General features: G+C 47.0%; 2 protein-coding genes across 4 annotated transcripts; both read left to right on the plus strand.

Annotated features, from left to right (window-relative positions):
• The first annotated feature begins 72 nt into the window (after nucleotides 1-72).
• Nucleotides 73-6,713, plus strand: LOC134023235 (protein LYRIC-like). Of its 3 annotated transcripts, none has more exons than XM_062465189.1 (13): nucleotides 73-780; nucleotides 1,082-1,192; nucleotides 1,932-2,010; nucleotides 2,146-2,310; nucleotides 2,661-2,708; nucleotides 2,950-3,101; nucleotides 3,292-3,343; nucleotides 3,606-3,680; nucleotides 3,864-4,018; nucleotides 4,264-4,383; nucleotides 4,477-4,692; nucleotides 4,936-5,032; nucleotides 5,857-6,713. In XM_062465189.1, the coding sequence occupies exons 1-13, from the start codon at nucleotides 439-441 to the stop codon at nucleotides 5,919-5,921; spliced, it is 1,677 nt and encodes a 558-aa protein (XP_062321173.1). In that variant the 5' UTR covers nucleotides 73-438; the 3' UTR covers nucleotides 5,922-6,713. The 3 variants fall into 3 exon arrangements, with proteins under 3 accessions (XP_062321173.1, XP_062321174.1, XP_062321175.1); XM_062465190.1 differs by having other exon boundaries at nucleotides 2,950-3,096; nucleotides 3,293-3,343; XM_062465191.1 differs by having other exon boundaries at nucleotides 74-780; nucleotides 4,579-4,692.
• Nucleotides 6,714-6,981: 268 nt separating this feature from the next.
• LOC134023237 (lysosomal-associated transmembrane protein 4B-like) lies at nucleotides 6,982-14,573 on the plus strand. Its single transcript, XM_062465192.1, has 7 exons — nucleotides 6,982-7,254; nucleotides 7,953-8,064; nucleotides 9,250-9,323; nucleotides 9,655-9,777; nucleotides 10,031-10,129; nucleotides 11,772-11,867; nucleotides 13,539-14,573. The coding sequence occupies exons 1-7, from the start codon at nucleotides 7,159-7,161 to the stop codon at nucleotides 13,611-13,613; spliced, it is 675 nt and encodes a 224-aa protein (XP_062321176.1). The 5' UTR covers nucleotides 6,982-7,158; the 3' UTR covers nucleotides 13,614-14,573.
• The last annotated feature ends 802 nt before the right edge of the window (nucleotides 14,574-15,375 follow it).

The following is a 15,375-nucleotide window of genomic DNA, read 5'->3' on the forward strand; positions in this document are numbered from 1 at the left end:
CGCCTATAAGTGACGTTGCACCAATCGTCAACCGGGATTCCTCTTGCGACCGCCCATTCCCTTGTAGGGCGTCATCCTTTTGAGAATGCACCTTGCTTTGTCAGTCAGTGTTGAAGGAGAGCATGGTTGGTTATTTGGCAGACTGTCAGTTCCTCAATATAATCAAGTGTCAGGATCTATGATAAGAAAAGAAGGCGCCTGAGCTGAATCCGTGATCGACACTGGAAGCGAACGGTAGCTACTAAACGTGAATTTGCTAGCTCATAAGATAGGCTAAGGGGATTAAATCAGAAAGGGAAACGCGCTAGCTAGGTGGCTATGACAAGCAGGTGATGATTTTACTGTTTGGCATGTCTAAACCTTTTTGTTATTTTTAGCTAATGTTAGCTGGCTTGTTAGCCTAGTTTCTCAGTGTGTCTGTCACCGGAATCGATGTAAATGGCAGATAACTGGCAGGACGCGACCTCGCAGCAGATCAAGTTGATTGCAGATCGCCTGAATGAACTACTCTCCACTGGCGTAAACCTCCTGCACTCCGAGCTCGGTGTGGATTTGGGTCTAAAGCCCGAGCTTTATCCGCCATGGGTTATCCTCTTAGCGGCGTGTATTGGACTAGTGCTCATGGTGGCGTTGTGGGCCTGGGCCTGTCGTGGTGTCTTCAAGAAACGACCGACCATTACCGCCGTCGCTGACAGCGTGGATGAATCTAAAGCAGTATTCACCAAACCAATGCTTAGGAACGAGGAGCCTAAGAGGAAGAAGAGGAAACCAGTGGAAAAGGTCATGTCTACTTTTTTTCAGACTTCCATTCGTTAGCCATGCCAAAAAATTATCTGCATATGAACTGGCCAAGCGTGGCAGTTGCTAGCTAGCTCTGTTTTTAGCCAACAGTTCTGGTTGACAGCCATAATAATATACTCTTAGGTAGCATAGGTTTGGACAGCTATTCACATAAACCAGATACAAATTCGGGACTAACGTTTGGCAGCTAGATGGCTAACCTATAAGTGTTGGAGTGTGAATTGTTAGAGGCATGTGTTGTGCGTTGACTAACGTGGATTCGTCTTTGCTCCAAATACAGAAACCCCAGCCAAACGGCCGTGCGGTAGGCGAGACAAAGGAGGAAATCAAAGCGACGGAGGATGTGCCGCATCATGCACAGACAGATGTGAAGCCAGAAAAGGTTTCAGAGGTAAGAGTTCCGAGCTAGACGCCAAACCGGATTATGATTATAGCTTGACACGTCCTGCGAAATGTGGGTAATTTTTAATCGCCACTCAGTATGTTCCTTGGCATGTCTTAATATGCCAAATCGGTGTCGGTCAAACTTTGGACTTTTAAGATTCGGTATAATAGTGCCCCGAGGTAATTATAGCCACACCCCAAGATTTGCAGTTGCAGATGTGTTGTACAGTAGGTAGTAACAGTCAACCATCCTACTTCCTTGTCAGCCTTATCAGATATGCACTGGTGGTTTAAGTGAAGCAGCTCTCTGGCCTCTCACTGTCATCCTGTGGTGATGTGGCCAGACCAGCTGGCAGTGTCAGGTTACCATTTTAGCTTGCAGATGCAGCATAATCCTGAAGGATGGCCCAAGACTTTGTTCACTGTGGGCTCTCCACATCCTGCACCACCCACATGGTTGACTTGGTCATTGTTGTGCATAGTATCGCACTGAAACACAACTCTGAAATCTGTGTAGACATGGACGGTAATTGTCTTTAGAGGGATGGCTCGTCAGCTCTCAATGTTTGAGGGTAGGTGGACTCCAGGTCTATGTTTAGGGTGGCCAGTGTTGATTTGATTGAGAGTCACCCCATGCTCTTGAGGTGCACCGTGTGGCCTGCATGTTCCAGTCTCCTCTCTGCTGCCCCCTCTACTGGTCTCTAACAACCAGGGAGTGAAACTCAATGTGATTTCTGTATTCAAAGGTCAAGAAGGCGAAGAAGAAGCCTAAACAAGCTGTGAAGGATGTGAAGGGGACTGCTGATGGCAAAGAACCAGAAGAGGGTAAAAGCCTAAACACTCTCAAAATGGGGGGGGGGGGGAGCGAGAGGGTATGAGGCTGTTATAGATCCACATCCTGTTGGTGAAGTAGACAAATAAAAGCGTACAAAGTAATCTGTCTCGTCTCCCCCACCCCAGGCACGTGGGAGACCAAGGTCAGTAACAAGGAGAAGCGAGAGCAGCGGCGTAAGGACAAGGTCCCCGGAGACGGGTCTGGCAGCCCCGGGGGGGGAGGCTCCCCCCCGAGCATCACTCCCCCTGAGCTGACCAAGGCTGCTGCTGGAGCCCAGAAGAAGAAGAAAGGTATGTTTAGGCCTCGCCACCCGGGCCTCACTGTTTACAACCCAAAGAGGGCCTTGGCGTCGTGGTTAGGGTCTCTGGAGCCACTCACACACACACACACACACACACAGTCCAGAGTGGAAGGTGGATCTCTTACTTGCCTGTTATTGAGTTTCTCTGGTCTCTCGTGGGGAGGTTCTGCTAAAAATACAGGCCACGGGGAAACCAAGGGCCCTTGGCAGTTTGCTGCCCGCCCAGAGACTGTCAAGATCTTCACCCGCTTCCCTTAAGACCTCTTGCTCCCCCAAGGCTATTATGGAAAGTGTGGAGCTGGGTACTGACTAATGACATGCTCTTCACCTTGTTCTCAGGGGAGGTCTCCAGGGCCAAAGCTGAGAAAGATGTTGTCACTGCTCAAGGTAACAGTCAACATTGAAGATGAAAGAATATGTATGCTGTATCTGTGATTAACCTCCAAATCTGACAATATTGTAAACACATTAGAAAGAAAGTTATTTCCCTTTCAAAAAGTAGGCATCTTTATGCTGGTCTTCTCTTGGAATCCTTTAAATAGGATTCCCAAGTAAAGTGTGAAAGCTAAGCTGGTATGTGTGTATTCTGGACGGGTGTCAAATGTGTGTCTGTGTTTGTTGGTGTCAGTTGACAGCAGCGATGCTGGCCGGACAGATTTATCTGTCAAGGCCCCAGCCCAAGTGACTGGCCCAGACAGGGTGCACTTCCCTGCCAATCACAGTGTTGCACAGGGGACTCCAGAGCCCGCCTCCAGATGGGGGCAGGAAACAGAGGGTGAGGCTAAGCAGGGAATGCTGGACACCTGCAACCCACATGTACTGCTTATTGTTGAAACAAAAACACACACACAGCCACTCAGACACACACACACACACACACACACACAAACAAACATGCCCTAGTTGGGAAAATAAATATTTGAGATGTTTTCAGTGGTGTGTGTGGTCTGAAGTGTTATCTCTCCTGTCAGGGTCATGGAATGTCATTGACGCTGGGATGTGCTCCGGAGTTGGCACTGCTCGTAAGTCTCTCCTTTCTCTCTCCATTACATGGCAGGTCTCTGTAACATAACTAAAGGCCCTCAGACTTATGCAACTTAAAATTCGTTTTTTTTAAAATATATAACAAGCAACGTCTCCATTAGGAAGAAGCTGCTACAGTAAATATAGTTTCCCTATCTTGTAAAGTCGTGACATTTTGTCAGCCCTTTGAACAGTGCTGCCTTTTTGAGCCAGTAGATGGCGTGGTGGCGTTGTTTGAGAACATGCCGCTGTGTGTTTCAGCTGTGGAGCCCTCGCCTGTGACTGAGGTTCCCTGGCTCGGCCCGCCACAAGTAGAAGACGAGTGGTCTGGAAAGAGTAAGAAGGCCCTTATTGACGTGGAGAGAACACGGACATATAACCTCGCACGTACAAAACAATCACATACTGTACATACTTGCATGCAGATATACATATGTACTTGTCTGTAACACCTATGCTTATACCTTCTTGGTCCTATGCGGTTATTTAGTTTTGTTGAGATCCTCCTTGTGTTTCCAGATGGGGAGTCCATGGACCCCAGTTCAGACTGGGCGGCCCCCTCTGAGGCCTGGGTGAACCATGAGGAGCTCCCCGTGGTGGAGGACCCCCCAGCAGTGGCCCCCCCAGCAGTGGCCCCCCCAGCTCAAGAGGAGGTGCCCCCAGAGCCTGCCAAGGTACAGGAGTCACTGGGGGTTCGGGGAGATTGTGAGCGCCACAGTCTCCTGTTGGAGAAGGTCCATGCTCACAGTTGTGGGTCAATGTTTTGTGTCTGGCTTTTCAAGACTAATGATTTTGGTTATCTTTTGACTTCAGCCTTGGACATTGTAGACTTGACTCTGTGGGACGGTTCCACCAGTTAAATCTCCCCTTAAAAACACAACACGCTAACAGCTCTCACGCTGCGCTCACTGTCCCTCAGGTGTCGGATGAGGAGGAGAAGGAGAAAGCCGACGCCACGGCAGACGGGAGCGGGAAATCGAAAAAGAAGAAGAAGAAAAAGAAGAAGCCGGCAGAGGAAGGAGGAGGAGGGGCTGACCAGGTAACACACACACAAACAAACACACGGCGTATGGCTTCTGGACAGGGTGACCTATGTGAAGGCCGATATCGTAACTGCACACGCTCGTCACAGATTATCACGTCGGAAATACTCAATCGTCAAAAAGCCCGGCCCCAGGGTGCTGTCATCCTGCTCTCCTCATGCCAGCCTGTCCCTGCATGCCCTTGTCACCAGGACGGAGAGGAGCCAGAGAGGGAGACGGAGGCTGCCGTGAAGAAGCAGCCAGCCCAGGAAACGGGCACCTCTTCCCAGCCAGCCAGCGCTGTGGCGCCCCCTGCTGCAGTGGAGGTCAGAATCTGCTCTCCTGGCCTCTAATAAGGTCACATCCGAAGTCCCCCCCCCCCTCTGTCAAGAAGGAGTTGGGCAGATTCATGTTATGTTCCTTCCTTGTTAGTGTCCTTGATGTTGACCTTTGGGGTGTTGCATGACATTTACATTCTGCTATTCTGCAGGATAAGGGATAGTTCAGTATCACGTTGAATTGATGTTCCTACCTGACCCTGTGTCCCCCCCCACCTTCCTCCTCCTCAGGTGCCCCAGCCCCCCCCTGCCGTGATACAAGTGCCTCAGACTCCAGCTGAGGCTGAGCCCTCAGCCAATCAGAACAACCTCCCTGCTCCTGCACAGAGTACGTACCAGCAGCAGGACTCCGCCCACTCACACAAACAGACACACGCCTCCCTCAGACTATTGTACCAGTGCCACGGAGTTGTGCTCCCGGCTTGCCTTCCTCCTCACCACTAGAGGGTGCCCTCTTCCTCCCCCTGCCCTCGGCTGCCTGGAGCTCCTGGCCCCAGGTCCAGCCTGTGATTTATGGGGGCGTAGGAAGTGGTCTGGTCCCGGGGCTGGCTGCCAGATGCCCCCTCCTCCCTGGCTGTCTGAATAGCTATCCCAGCAGCCACAGTGACCCTCAGCCCCTCTCTCGTGCTCTCGCTCGCACTCTCTCTCTCTCGCACTCTCTCTCTAATGGAGCAAACACAAGGCTGCTCACCACCATCGCTGCAAGAGTTGCACCCCTCAGACAACGAGCCCCCCATCCACGCACACGCATACACACACGCACACACGCCCACACACACACATCAACGTAAACTGTAAACAAACCTAGGTTTTGTAAGTTTAAGGGCCTTCAGAAAATCATGTGTGTGGACACAGACTGGACTTGCTTAATAACTGTCACCTGACAGATGTTGAAACTGCATCATTTTAACTTCCGAGCCCAACTCTGGAGTCTACTACTACAAGCCCCTCACCATCACCTCTACTTTCACGTCTGTTGGAATAAACACAAGACACACACCCTCACCTTCAGTCACCTCTTGGGCCCTCTTAGTAAAGCAGCAGATTTAACACATTTGTAGTGCCTGGTTAAAAAAAGGGGAAAAAAAGTATTAAAACATCAAAGGCTGAGACTGATGGTTCACTGATGATTTTTATTGTTTCCTTCCTCAGAGAAAGCTGAGGAGAGCCAACCGTCCAAACCAGTGAAGAAGAAGAAGGCCAGAAGAGAGACATGAGATTGGGTTCACAGTCGATATGCAAAACCACTCCATATCCTGTTTATGCAACTCACTGGCCCACTGGTCATGTCATGGATTAACAATAGAGACCTAAAATCAGAGAATACCGCTAACACCTTCAAGCTCTTTGTCTTATGTTTTGCACAAGCATGACATTTGACTGAATCCAGACACACTGGAAGCTATCAATGCATTTTCTGACTGATGATATTTGGCACATTCTTGTGTCTTCTAATTCCATAGAATATTTTGATTGGAACACCGTAGTACGATTTTAAATCTAGGAAGGAAAAAAATAATAATTCTGATCATGTGTAGAAATTGTGATGTTGTGATTTTGAGATTAATCATGTGTGGAGAAAGTGGACCTCTTGTGGTCTGGACTACAGGAAGCCAAAGTCTGAGACCAGCTCCTGTGTTCCAGCCAGACATTTATTCAACTGTCTCATTTCAGCTTTTTTTGCCAGTCCTATTGGTAAAGCAACCATTCTAGTAACCGCTCTTCCAGTCTATCCTGTTGACGGGTCCTTCAGTGTTCCGCACCTGTATACAGAGAGCGTGAAATGGTCTGTTGTATTGCTCTTCACTCTGTGATGGCGTATCAAGAGCCAAACAGGTGTCGCTGTTCCACCCCGACATCCCCGAACTGTTTCCATCCTCGTCCACCTGTGATAGACGATTTAAAAAGCCCTCCAAAGCCTTTTGTAAACCCCCTTTGTAATAAAGAATTGCAAAGCCATATGTATAAAAAAAAAAGGCAAAAGAATAAAGGCTCTTTTCTATATTTGACATTTGTGGATGTGTTCTCAGTTTCCTTGTCTTTTTGCTGTAGCCCAATGTTCTTGGATGATTGACAGGTGAGCTGACAGGTTTTAAATGCGCGTTCACGACACAAGCATAAAATATTTCAACGATCCTATGTTGTCTTCCTGTTTGCAGCTACTACATATCGTTACATATTCCTGCGACTCGGGGAATCTGTTCTCGAACTGACGCGTTACATCACCGTCTGTCTGATCCTATCTAGGTGGTCACATGGTGCATTGTTTGTCAATCTGACTCGGAGTTAAGTGCTGTAACTGCGCGGTTGACAGCAGTTGCGGTCGCTTTAGAGGCAGTCATAGACGGGAACACCTGAACATCCAACGGAAATAACGGGATTTTATCATCATAACCATCCACATACTTAGCTTGTAAATGATAATTTAGCTGTGATCTATAAAGAGATTGCAAGATGATGCTTTCCCCGTGGGACCGCTGGTATTCTACAAGCTGCTGTCTCTGCTGCCATGTCCGGACAGGCACAGTTATCCTGGGTATTTGGTACATGGTGAGCCTGGTTTACCTGCAATTATGGACGTAACGATTGACTTGATTACTGCCATTTAATAACACTGTCTTTGTTTGATACTAATTACAAGAGAACATTACAGTTAATAGCAGCTGGTTTCTTGATAACGGTAATAAGTCAAGTATATTTCGATTTTGGACTATAGTGATTGGTAACGCAATTAATATATTGTCAATCAGGCATCAATTGTTTCACTTTATAAAAATGTCTGGTCTAGGCCATTCAGAGTCCATGAAGGGTTTCAATGTAATTCAACACCAATGGAAAAATAGAATCCTTCTTATACAATTTTAATTAGGTCAGGTTGCTCAGGTGTTTTGTCAGGTAGATACAGTCGCATGTATCAGCATGCAACAGGGGATTTTCCATCCTATAATTTACTGCACCCATGACTCAGTGCCCTATGCCTACACACCATCCGACTTTATAATGTCATTTGAATCTCTACTGTCGAGCAAGTGAGGGCTCTCAGAATAAATGTTTTGAATTTCACAAATTAATCTTATTAATAGTCATCTCAATCATCTCTGTCCCCTCCTACATGTCTGTCTGTCTTTCTGTCTGTCTGCTTACTTTCCTGCCTCTGTGTCAATTTCTGTCTGTCTCCTTGTCTGTCTCCTTTTAATCTGCCTGCCTACCCATCTGCCTGTCTGTCTGCCTGACTACCTGTGGTTAAGCTGATCAACGCGGTGGTGCTGCTGATCCTCCTGACAGCCCTCGGTGATCCAGACCAGTATCACCTGACCAGCGCTGAGCTCGCTAACGACATGGACGTCATGGATGATGCCAGTAAGTAGCTGCTGCTGGCGGCCATGTTGTTTGGATGCTCCAGGTCCCAGTCTGGGCTCTCGGCTATACTCACTCCTGAAGACACCGTTTGGGGGGTTGGGACACCATATAGATCACCCTCTATCATGGAAAGCAGGCCAGGGTCTATGTTACTCTAATCAAACAAGCTCCTCCAGCCCACCAGCATGTGTATCTAATGTCCATCTGCAGAGTGCATTGTCAAACCTGCTTCATCAGCTGTACCTGGGTCAGGTCGGAGGCTTAGGGCAGCCTTTGTTTGCCAGGGAGGATGTGGCGTGGGCCGGTTGCTGAGGGCTCGTCTGGATGAGGCAGAGCGTTGTCCCAGTTCCAGGGATTAGACAGCCCTGTGTGATCCCCGGCTTCTGGTTAGAACATGGCTTCCCTGTCACAGGCTGTAGGAGCACACAGGCTAGCATAGCATAAGTACTCTGCTGGCTTTGCACAGATAGAAGTGAAGTGGATTAATAGAAGGGTAGTTTGGTTATTATTTCTAAACGTATTCTTATTTCTTTTCTTTTCTTAAAACCTCTGGATGTGTTCTGATACTGCACATTACAGTCAATTGATTTACAGGTCCAATACAGCTAATTAATGAACAATCCACCCGTGTTTAGAAACGCCACCATGTGTGTTCATTGAAGTGAAACTGATCCAGGGCTCTTAGGATGAGGACAGTGCTCGACCTGCCAAAGGCCTGCTTCAGCAGGAGCGGGTGGACATCAATAGAATCAGTCCCAAGGATAGAGCATGAGAACACACACACACACACACACACTCACACACACTGTGGTTAGTTATATAAGTAAATTAGAGAAAGACACTTTGACACACAATTATTGTGTGCCACAGCAGTGACAAACATGTCTGGATAATCAGGCCATGACAACATCAAGGCTGTGACGATGTAAAAATAATACGAGACATTTTTCTTAACCTTAGCAGTGTGTAGGAGTGTATGTATAGATTTTAGCTGGTGAAGCAAACATGCAATCACATGAGGTCACAACTGGTCTCATCTGAGGACATCTGGACAGAGCAGCTCTTGTCATGCACACCGTGTCCTTGTCAGACACAGAGGTAGAAACACACACACACACACACATACACACACACAGAGAGTTTAGTATTGGGACCATGATGTAATTTCCTCCTCTTCTGATACAGATATGTGCATCGCTTCGGCCATCTCTCTGCTGATGATACTGATCTGTGGAATGGCCACTTACGGAGCATACAAGGTGAGCCAACACACTTTACACTTCTTAATTGTATTCTGGATACCCAGATTTCCCCCTGAAAATGTTGCAGTAAACGTTGATTTAAACCCAAGGCCAGTGGCTGGGTTTCCGAATGAGTAAGAAAACAGCGTGGGTTATATTCTGCTTTACAGACTCGATCTGGATATCTCCATCTGGAGAGACTAGCCTCCAGCTGATTTACATCCTCTGCTCTAGTTAAAGAGCAGAGTTTGGATTCTCTGTGTTCTCTATTCTTAGAAATATCCACCTTCTCCAGTGCTCTATAATGCTATTCCCTGGCGTCTCAACTCAGATGTTTTCCCTTACACAGCAACACGCTGCTTGGATCGTCCCGTTCCTCTGCTACCAGATCTTCGACTTTGCTCTCAACACCCTGGTGGCTGTCAGCATCGTGGTGTACCCCAACACCATCCAGGACTACCTGCTACAGCTGGTGAGAGGATATCTCCTTTAACCTCCGAGACAGAATAGAACACATACAATCTATTTACATGCAATTCTATTATAAATAGGTTCTATAAGGAATGCTAAAGTTAATTCCTGAAAGGGGTCAAGAGTATTCTATATTTCTCTCCCTTTATTGCTCCACTTCTCTATGCACATCTACAAGGTTAAAGTAAGAGGTGAGATGCTTTCGTTTGCTAGACGTCTTCTCTAATCCCTCTGTCTTCCCTTCTGCCTGTCAGCCGGATAACTTCCCCTACCGAGATGAGATCATGTCTCTGAGCAACGTGTGCTTGGTCTTGATCGTGCTGCTGTTCATCAGCTGCATCCTGGCCTTCAAGGTACCTTCTGCCCCCCGAAATTGAACACTTCCTGCTTGCTTGGACCTTTGTTTGACTGGGAAAGTGGTCTGCCTGCAACCCACAAGTAGAACAAGTTAATAACTAAACATATTATGGAAATGAATGTCAAGGTTGATGACTGTATATATAGTCTGACCTACCACAGAAAATATTATCAACACGTTGCCTCATATCTGTTCTCGAGGTGAGTAGGCCTGGGTGTTTACATAGTGATGAACAGTATTATACAGGTTTGGCGTTACCTGTACCACAAGGGTGGAGAGAGATGTGGTTGACTGGCTTTGAGTAAGGCACACTTTTGTATAGATCACAGAGGAAAATTGTGGTCGTCTGTGTAATTATTCCAGTTATTTTAGTGGGGGAACCCTGGAGCTGAGGCCCTGGCCGGAATCTCTGGATCTGCTGCCCTCCTTCTAACTCTAGAAAGGGGGCCATTGATGCAGGGCTTTGTTGTGCTGTTGCTCTTGGAAACCCTGGACAGCTTTCACCTGGTACTGATGACAGTGCCCATTTGTCGAGATTCATACAGAGCTCACCTCTGTCTGTTAACCGCCTGTTAATTTCTGCCAGAGCCCCGCTGGTGAACCTGTCAGTCACCTACTGCTTCCACACACCTAACACCAAACGTTCTGTCAGAACTGTCTCAGAAGAAAACCTATTTATAGTTCTTTTAATGTTTTAATTTTATTTCCTTAAAGAGGAAAATAGTGTGTAAGAGTTTATCATTCTCAACTTAGATCATAGTTTGTGTCTCTGTGGAGGGTATCTTTTGTTAGAGCCTGGCTAATACACCAAGGTTTTTGTCCCATTTATAGACTAATTTAATGCTCATATGGGCTCCTCTATCCCTCTGACTAGCCTAGAAGGAGACTCCAGCAGTGTCACAGGAGATGCCATTTGGATTCAGTTTCTGGTCAAATGCAATAATCCAATTTCTACACACAGAGTGTTAGAAGTGAACCGTGCGCCAAAGCAACCAATGATTAAGTGTGAGGTGGATGTGAGGAATGTGTCTTTTCACTGCCGTATCTGAGCGCTCCCCTGACGTGTTGCCGGAGAGGAAGAGGTCCTCTCGGAGGCCGTGCACGTGATAGAGGTGTTGATGCGTCGAGGTGGCTCCGGCAGAGGGCCACAGGGGCCAGGCCCTGTCCTGGTGGTGACGGCTCGATGGCCTTACCAGATGGTGTTGTGCTTGGCTGTGGCCTCTGCTGTGAGACTGATGATGTCGGGATGTCAGAAAACACACAGAGTTTGTTTTTTGTGCCAGTCCTGAGTGAATTCTACACCCCCCTACTCTGGCTGGGAGATAGAGTCTTCATAGACAGGGGAGCTTTGGAACAGCTTCTCCATTGATGTATAAAGGCTGACATCTGCACCCTGCTATTTCCTTGGGTAGAGGAAATAGAGTTCAGGCTTAAGGTTAGGCCGTACACTGTCACACACAATGACCACTGTGTTCTGGAAAGTATCTGTGCTCCAGACTACAAACTGACAGCAAACAAATCAAACAGTGTATACAATGAACAGGTTTTATTTTTGACCTCATCCTGGAAGAGTCTGACTTTCATGTGTTTATGTATACTATTTGTCCTGACCGTGTGGTTGTGTGTGTGTCTGGCAGGCCTACCTGATCGCCTGTGTGTGGAACTGCTACAGGTATGTGACTGGACGAGGAACCACTGAGATCCTGGTCTACGTCACCACCAACGATACCACAGTAAGTTACACAGAGCCTGCTTCTGGGTCACTGTGACCATAACAAGCTCGGCCTTTTGTTGTGCTCATGCTGCTGGAAATGTAGGAACCTACTCTGCTTCATGCTTTCAATGAGGAAGGAGTCAGATGTTGACCATAAATCGGCTGGTCATAAATTGGCTGGTCTAGATATTGTTGTCAGAGCACATTTCTTAGGGAAACAAAGCCTTCAGGAGCCTAAGGAAAGAGGAATCTGTCCCTTAAGTCTGGGTTTTATAGACATGCGTAGGATTCCATCAAGCAGGCTTCCAACTGTAAAGCCCTGATGTTGGAGGAGGAAGGAAGTATAAAGTTGGACTGGAGTTTCAGTTGTGTATGAACGGTGCTCCACGCTGGCAAACACATTAATATGGCTATAGTAGAGCCTGAGTGCACTAGCATGGTGGGTCTCCCCCCCCCCCCCCCCCCTCTCTCTCTCTCTCTCTCTCTCTCTCTCTCTCTTTATCTCTCTCTCTCCCTTTCTTTATCACTCTATTTTCCCATCTCTCTTTCACCCTCGCACCTCCATTTACTCCCTCCCTCCCTCCTGCAGGTATCTTATTGCCCAGTCCCGGCCACCTGGCCTACGCTCCCCTGCTTCCCCCACAGATGTCACCCCACGCTCCCTCACATGCAGGAGAAATACTGCCCTGAAACATGGAGCTCTGGGGGTCTGCTTTTACGGTCAGGCTCCTGCTCTGCCAACTCTGACAGAACTACAGTAGGATCTTATTGTAGTGTAGTGATGTCACTACTGACTGTAATATTCATCATGAATATGAATTAGGAAGGATCATTTGTATGAGAATCAAAATAAGAATACAAATATAGCTGCAAGCAGCAATGTGGTGGCCAAGCAGGTCAGATAAACCAGAAGAAACTCAGAGTAGACCCCATGTAACCTCGATGCGTCTAACACAGAATTTAGGCCGCTACCGTGAATCAGCTGTTGTTGGAGATGAAAACGCCGTGGGGTGCGGTGGGCGCGGTGTAACACCAGCAGGGATGGGCTGGACCACAGAGGCTTTTTGTCCAGTTGTCAGACACATGTCAGAAGGTAGCTGCTCCGCTGGCACACAGAGAACACGTGGGCCAAATCTGTTCTGACTTGGCCAACAGAAGAGGCAGGCTGCATAGCAAATTATGTGAGGGGGAGGGGGGTAGAGATGAGCGTCTGTCCGTCAGAGAAGCCGTAAACATGGCGTGTGGATGTCCACAGCCTTGCCCGCACGCATCACCTCCCTCTCTCTCTGGCCTCTCTCTCCGTTCAGCCCCCCCTCCCTCCCTTATTCTCTGTTACATAATTTTGCCATGTGTGATGGTGCTCTATATTAGGCCAGTATGGTAAACGCAGCGTCACTTCCGAGGGCTGCCGTTGCTGTGGCCACTGTCTCCTCCCCTGACCTGGCTGTAGGGTCTGACTCATCAGTTACAATCCTAGAGACAGTCTTCTGGATTAGCCTTTTTTACTGTAGGAATGAGACCAAGACCTACTTATCCGTCACACAGTCCTAAAGTGTCAGAGATTGGAATATAAAAGACACTCCTATCCATGGTAGTGAACATCATGTTTGTGCTATGTTGTTGTTGTTGTCATGGTGTTTGTGTCACTGGGATGGATCGAGAGCTTGATCTGTCTTGTCTGTGTTGACAGGTACTGCTGCCCTCCTACGATGACACTCTGGCTGTTCCAGTCAAGGGCGCTCCACCCCCCTACACGACAGAATGAAGTTGAGCCCCGCTGTTACTGCAACTTGACAACCTCCCTCTGTCCCACTGCACACACACATACTGTACACGCATACACCCTGATCAAACAGACATTTATACACACACACACACACACACACACTCAAGGTGATCTCCATGTAATGTACCCACTCCTATATCCATTTTTTAATCCATTCTGTCAAAGTGATACAACTATTGTTAGACTACTACTACAGTTTCTTGCTAAAATCAATGGAGGGTAGAAGGTAAAAAATATACAATGATATAATGATGCAATATTAAATGAGTGAGATGCAATATGTAAGTGCTAGAGTGTAATATCTCATATATTTTTAATACTTTTGTATATGCTTTACTTGTACCTGTACTAAAACACTCCCTGTTTACTTGTGTGTAAACTAGTGACCCACTCTTCACTTCCAAATCCTTACTCTGTCGTGTTCATAATTGTTGTTGGACTGCCTTTTCAACATCCTTTTCAATATCCTTCTTTCTGATCGGGTGCACTTTTGAGATAATGTATGAAGTGTGGTTACGACCGTACGGATTCCAAAGAATCGCACCTGCCTGTTATCTGATAGAATATGTACCCGCCTACTTCTCTAGATGTTACTGTGGTGTGTGTGTGTGTGTGTGAGCGCGGGCAAAAATCAATGGTGTTGACTTAGCATCCCCCTCACTTTAAGGTTTGATTTAATCTCGACTTGTTACTGTAAATGTGATCTGATTGGTGTGTCCACTGAAGAGAAGGAGTAAAGTCATGTTTTTTCAATTAAGCCTGACGTTGGCCCTCTTTGTCAATAAGGCGGGCCGACCTACCGGATGAAGTCATTTGGCAGGCTGCTTGGTAGATGAGGATCATCCTCTGAGGACACAACAATCAAACCAACTGTCTGCTACTGTATGAAACCACAGATAAGCTATATTTATTTGTCTATTAAAAAACAAAAGAATTTCATTGAGAGACTTTTTTGTGTTTTATTTGAAATTGATATGTACGTTAGATGTGTGTTTTATACGGCACTGTGAACGTTATTACTTGGGGTTAGGGTCACATGCTACTGTTGTGTCGTATTACATTTCACTATTGGTGTGTGACAAGCACTCCACAGGAGGAAGTCTTTGACTGTCTGACTTTGGCATCTGTTTAAACCTCACTATCTATCTTGCATTGAGAACAGTTCCATGGAAACTTTTTCTCCTGGACACACACAAGCAGTAGAATATAACATCTTTGTTGAGTGTTTTCTTGGCAGTTTAAGTGGAGAGCACCGCTTACAACCTCTTTCCATAAACTGCTACCGTTTCCCTTGGTGATGGTGAGGTCATGCAGACAGCCCATTTAGTTACAATCACCCCTTTTCACTTCAGTGTGGCCCCTGTAGATAGGATGGCCTTAGTGTATTCATTTATTTAAAGCAACTCTTGTGTGTTAAGTTTATACTTTGTGAACATGGAGGAGTTCTCGTTGCTTATGATGTATGTAAAGGTAGCAGTCAGCATCAAATTGTTCAAAATGTTCGCTTGCACCTCAGTGTTTGACTACTCGGTAAGACTGTGATGCTGAGTGAAAATATAAAACAAGTTCCATCCTTGTGGCTGTACACAAACGCAAAGGCAGATGAGTCCATGATACTCAATCATCACTCGCAGTAAACAGGTTGGAGAGAGGGGTAAGAGAGGGAGGAGAGAGTAGATATTGCGTCAGAGAGAGGATGCAGGGGTGGGGATGGAGGGATGGAGGAGTGGGGGAGAGGAGG

This window comes from Osmerus eperlanus, chromosome 7 (genome assembly GCF_963692335.1).
Source record: "Osmerus eperlanus chromosome 7, fOsmEpe2.1, whole genome shotgun sequence".
Taxonomy (NCBI): Eukaryota; Metazoa; Chordata; class Actinopteri; order Osmeriformes; family Osmeridae; genus Osmerus; species Osmerus eperlanus.